A 4,873-nucleotide genomic window follows, 5' to 3' on the forward strand; every position below is an offset into this window, starting at 1 on the left:
TGTACTGTGCTTTCAATTTATTCCGATGTTGTAAAACACCCTGTGTACTCGTACTGTGAAGGGTGCTATGCAAATAAAACTTTACTTACTTACTAACCAAGAGAAATTAGCCAAAAAGGAAGAACTAGCTTTTACAGCAACTGAAACTTCATTGCTTCTGACCCTGCCCTTCTTCTTGAAAGCTTGAATGTTCCTGGGTTTTTCTGTAAATATTTTGCATTGCTTAGGATGGATAACCACATATTTATCTTTTTTGTTGAGTGCAAATAAGTAAGAGACACAAAAATAAGAGGATGAAAAATGCTTATTCTAATAGTTTATTTATATTTTTGAATCAACATTGTAGAAAGCACAAACAATATTTACACAATTTACACATTTACCGTGTGTGTGTCATCACACAACTTTTTCAAAACTGGTCTGCGCAGACCTGGCACTCCCATGGCACTTCTCTTTTGCATTTGCCACACGTTAACTTGTAGCAATGCACACATCGAACAGTAGCAGGGTTCTTTTTGCACCGGTGATGGACTTGGCACTTCTGCCTTTTGCCCGGTTCCACTGGTGTGGCGGCCTGTTTGCGAAGATGGTTTTCCTTTCCAATCTTCTTTGATGTCACATAAGACTCAGCCAACTCACAGGCAAGCCGCATCAGAAAATCTGGCCGCCTTTCCGTCCTTCCTGTGCAGGCTTGATATAGCACATGGGCATTCAGGGCTGCCATGTCAACCATATTATAAAACACACTGACAGGCCATCTTCTTGTTCCTGCCCGTACGCTGTACTACCGCACCATCTGATCCATGGCGTCCACACCGCATTTAGTGGAGTTGTACTGGGTGATGGTGCTTGGCTTTCTTTTGCGGCTGTCCTCAGTCTGAATCACACTGTGCATGCTGCTCATAACGTAGACTGTCTTCTTCCGGCTGGCTGCGTACACTGTCAGTGTTGCATCAGTTGTTGAAAACACCTGAGTGCTGAACTCACTTTGCTTTATCTCTCGAGCTGAAGGGGGAATTTCTCTGCGAATTTTATTGAGTGTCCCAAGAATGGTAGTTTTCCGGCTGCGTAATTTTCTTGCAAGTGAAATTGATGTGAAAAAATTGTCCGTCGTGACAGTTCTGCCCTGATCAAGAAATGGTCCCATCAACTTCATTACCACACTCTCAGACAGTCTCTCCTCTTTGGGACGGCCAGGTTCTTTGCCAACATATGGAAAGACATTGCAAATATACTTTGATTTCAAGTCACACGCCACCCAAAACTTGATACCAAATTTATCCGGTTTTGTAGCAATATATTGCAGAAAAGGGCAACGTGTCTTTGATGGATAAAGTTGTTCATCGATTGTGATGTGCCGACCAGGTCTGTAGAATGTGACACAGTTCTGTCGAAATGATTCCCATAATTCGGAAATAGCTGCAAACTTGTCTGTCTGCACTCGCTCAGCCCGTGTGTTCTTGCTATCAAACCGTAGGTGCTGCATTATGTCTTTGAAGCGGTCGCTACTCATTGTTTCCATAATCCGTTTGTTTCCATACATCTCTGACCAGTTGTCAGACAATGATGGAACCTTAGTCACCCCTCGCCAGATGACAACTGCAATGAAAGCCATTAGTTCTGGAATAGCCATGAACCAATCCACAGTCTCTGTTTCCCTTGCATGCTCAATTGTGCATGCTTGAATGGTACGAAGCATCTGGAGAGTGAGAAAACAGAGGAAGCTTTGAAGGCGAGTTTTGATCCTTATTCTGGCTTCATGTGTTGGCTCTCCTTCTGCAGCGTAAGGTTCAATAGGAGCGAATTTCAGATGTCGTCCAACCTCTTCCTTGCACCACACTGTGCCATCTTTTGCGGTCTCCGTTAGTGCGGTATCCAGCCGTTTTGTCCTCTTCTGGGGAGGGGGAGCGTCTTCCTCTGCAAATTGAACAAATTTATATCGTTAGCAAAGACAAATGTACCAATGTAGAAAAGAGTCAAATTATATCACATCTTTTCATTGTTCTGTTTGTCTTTATTCTGAACTCTGTCAGTATTGTGGCCCTTGGTTCAGAAGTTCACATTTTTCGGGCTCCTTCTGTGAAAACATTGATGACCTCTGATCTAAAATGTGTCATTTTTATCTAGAAATTTGTAAAAAAAAAAAATAAATAAATAAATAAATAAAATAAAATAAAAATCTTGAAGTTAAAAAAATATTCCCCAAAAGAACAAAATCTTTGAAATTAAATGTGAAGTATTCTGAAACAGAAATTTGATGTTTGAGAAATCTTACCCGAAAACTGCTCCGAGTCAGAATCTGACTGAAGGTCTATGTCCTCTCCATCAGAGTCAAAAGCGCTTGTTTCAGTCAGAATCATTTGCAAAGCCTGCTCAGTAGTGAATCTTCTCTGCATCTTTTTTTTGGAGAGGTCTTGGAGCAGATGACGAACTGGCAGGTTGTCCACTGGGATCTTGTATGTCTCATATAGCTAATGTAGCTAATGACCACAAAAGTGTTTTTCAGACTTTTTATGCCAATCCCCCCTGGGAAGGGGGAGCATATTTCCTCCCACCCCCCGCCCACACACACCTTTCACACCTTCCACACCTTCCACTGTTCTCCCATCCAGAAGCTGCCACATAATTAGCGTAATGATCAGTCCACATCCCAGGGCAGGAGCAGAATCCCCCCTGGGAAGGGGGAGCATATTTCCTCCCACCCCCCGCCCACACACACCGTTCACACCTTCCACTGTTCTCCCTGCAAGAAGTTGCCACATGATTAGCATAATGCACATTCCGGGGCAGACAGAGCAGGACAGGAGGATTAAATGATCCCTCTTCAGTCCTTAAAGGAGTATCCTAAAAGCATAGTCTTGCGAGTGTTAAATGTGTTGATTTGATGTTGAAGTCAAAAGTAAGTCATGCTTTTTGTAGTAACCACACAAGTCATGGGAAAATGACAATTTGCCACGTGTCTCTACACAATATTGAAGTAAGAAAGTGGGAAAACTTTCACAAAACTTGTAGCTACAATCAAAGCAGGCCTGGAATTCTGGCTCTGTCTCCTCACAGTCCAGGCAAAAGACTCGGCAGATTGTAGTTTCTGCCTGTTTGTCTTATGAAAGTGAACCAAAGTTGAAGCTGCACAGGAAACAAAGCAACATGAAATCTGTAATGTCATCGAGTGTCTTTATCACCTAATGTGCTGACTGTATTCTGAGTGTTTATACTTCACATAAGTCATCTAGTCAGATAAGTGTTGTAGCACCTGAATTACATGAGTGGAATGTCTGCACCAACCAAAAGAAATGAGGAAAAAATCAGTACAAACAGTTGCAGCTGTAATCAGGAGGTACAGAATGAACCATAGTACCACTAATCATGGCCACAGTGGTTGTCCACCTGAAATGACTCCACAGGTAACAAACTACTTTCACCAAAACACCGGCTGACCAGACGACTCCCAGCCTGCAGAAGAGGAGTATTTCAACATGAGAACCATCTGAAGCTGACTGTCAAACATAATAGTTTCTAAATAAATTTTTAAAAAGAGAAAACTATGAGCAAACCAAGTATGTTGCCTGACTTGAGTCAAACAGAGCAACACAAAGACCAGCTGAAAGAAATACTCTCTGACGACTGATAGAACAACTCTCCAGATGTCTGGTTTCCTCCATGCTGAGGAGGATTGAATCTGACATTAAAAATAAAGACGGACAAATGAAAAATTGAGAAAAATAAAAGAGCCGAATCTCAGTCATGAAAGCTGCACTAACTTTTATTGCAGTAAGATTCAACCATAAGGCCTCTTTTTCTATTGTAAGAAATCAAAACTGCTAGTTTTAAATTTAGAGCAGATATTCCACTGTTCACTACATATTTAATGCAATTTCTGAAAACACTGCAAAAAATACTCACGGCACACCACATAGAAAGTTTATAACCAATTTATTGTATTAGTTGCACCCTTTAATTAAAATCAAAAGGAGGAAATTCAAACCAAACAAATATGGCAGAATTAGGCACAAAAGTAAATGCAAGAGCAAATTCACAGAAAAATATCACTCAACACAGTGCAAATGAATTCCACCATGTGAAAACATGATGTTAGCTTAGAAGAATCCAGGTGAACAGATGGAAGTTCTTATTACTCAGACATGCAACATGCTTTGACCCTGTCACACAGACATCACAATCTGGCCTTTGTCATACTGGCTCAGATCCTCACTCTTGCCCATTTTTCATGCCTTTAACAGCCACTTTGAGGACAAAATGTAGCCTAGCCGCGCTAGACCCAGCTCTTAAGACACAAGGGTCTAGGAACGCTCGACAGGAAGGGAGGCGGGCTAAAAGGTTGTCTTTCAAATCACTCTGCAGCAATTGGGTAGGTATACAACCAATCAGCGCAACAAATAGGCTGACGTAGTTCCTAGAGCGCCGGATTGTGGCTAAGTCCCATTAGCTTCCCAACCAGCGGAGCCAACTGGTATGTTAAGGATTTGCCATATCCCGTCGGCATAAGTCCAAATACGCATAGGCGTCAGTTTAGGGTGGGACGGTGGGGATGTGTCCCCCCCACTTTTTGTCAGGGGTCATTTTGTCTCCAACACATTCAAATTCTTCACATCCGTTGTAAATCCAGTTATTTTCAGTAGTATAGAAAATTCCGACGCTCCTGAACGCACAATCCGCACTCGGCCGAGAGTTGCACAGACATGCAGCACACCTTCGTGAGGTTAAAAAAAAAACACGCAGATGCTAAATTTGTGCCCGTGCCAAGTGGAAGCTCCGACCAGAGGCATGCAGTGGCAAAATTTCGGCCCGGGAGAATTAGTACTATAGCGGCCCACAGACCCCTTTACCCGCATGTACCGATAGCTCAACAGGT

General features: G+C 42.5%; 1 protein-coding gene across 1 annotated transcript; it reads right to left on the reverse strand.

Annotated features, from left to right (window-relative positions):
* Nucleotides 1-303: 303 nt before the first annotated feature.
* Nucleotides 304-2,866, reverse strand: LOC127530566 (uncharacterized). The gene is made up of 2 exons (XM_051937705.1): nt 2,276-2,866; nt 304-1,917 (listed from the first exon to the last, which is right to left on the reverse strand). Exons 1-2 carry the CDS (start codon nt 2,394-2,396, stop codon nt 785-787), a joined length of 1,254 nt encoding a protein of 417 aa, XP_051793665.1. The 5' UTR covers nt 2,397-2,866; the 3' UTR covers nt 304-784.
* Between the last annotated feature and the right edge of the window lie 2,007 nt (nt 2,867-4,873).

Source organism: Acanthochromis polyacanthus, chromosome 17, assembly GCF_021347895.1.
Source record: "Acanthochromis polyacanthus isolate Apoly-LR-REF ecotype Palm Island chromosome 17, KAUST_Apoly_ChrSc, whole genome shotgun sequence".
NCBI lineage: Eukaryota > Metazoa > Chordata > Actinopteri > Pomacentridae > Acanthochromis > Acanthochromis polyacanthus.

Coding starts and splice junctions, on each gene's coding strand:
- LOC127530566 (XM_051937705.1), bottom strand. CDS start 2,396: ATGCAGAGAAGATTCACTACTGAGCAGGCTTTGCAAATGATTCTGACT. Junction 1,918..2,275: donor TGACTCGGAGCAGTTTTCGG/GTAAGATTTCTC, acceptor TTCAATTTGCAG/AGGAAGACGCTCCCCCTCCC.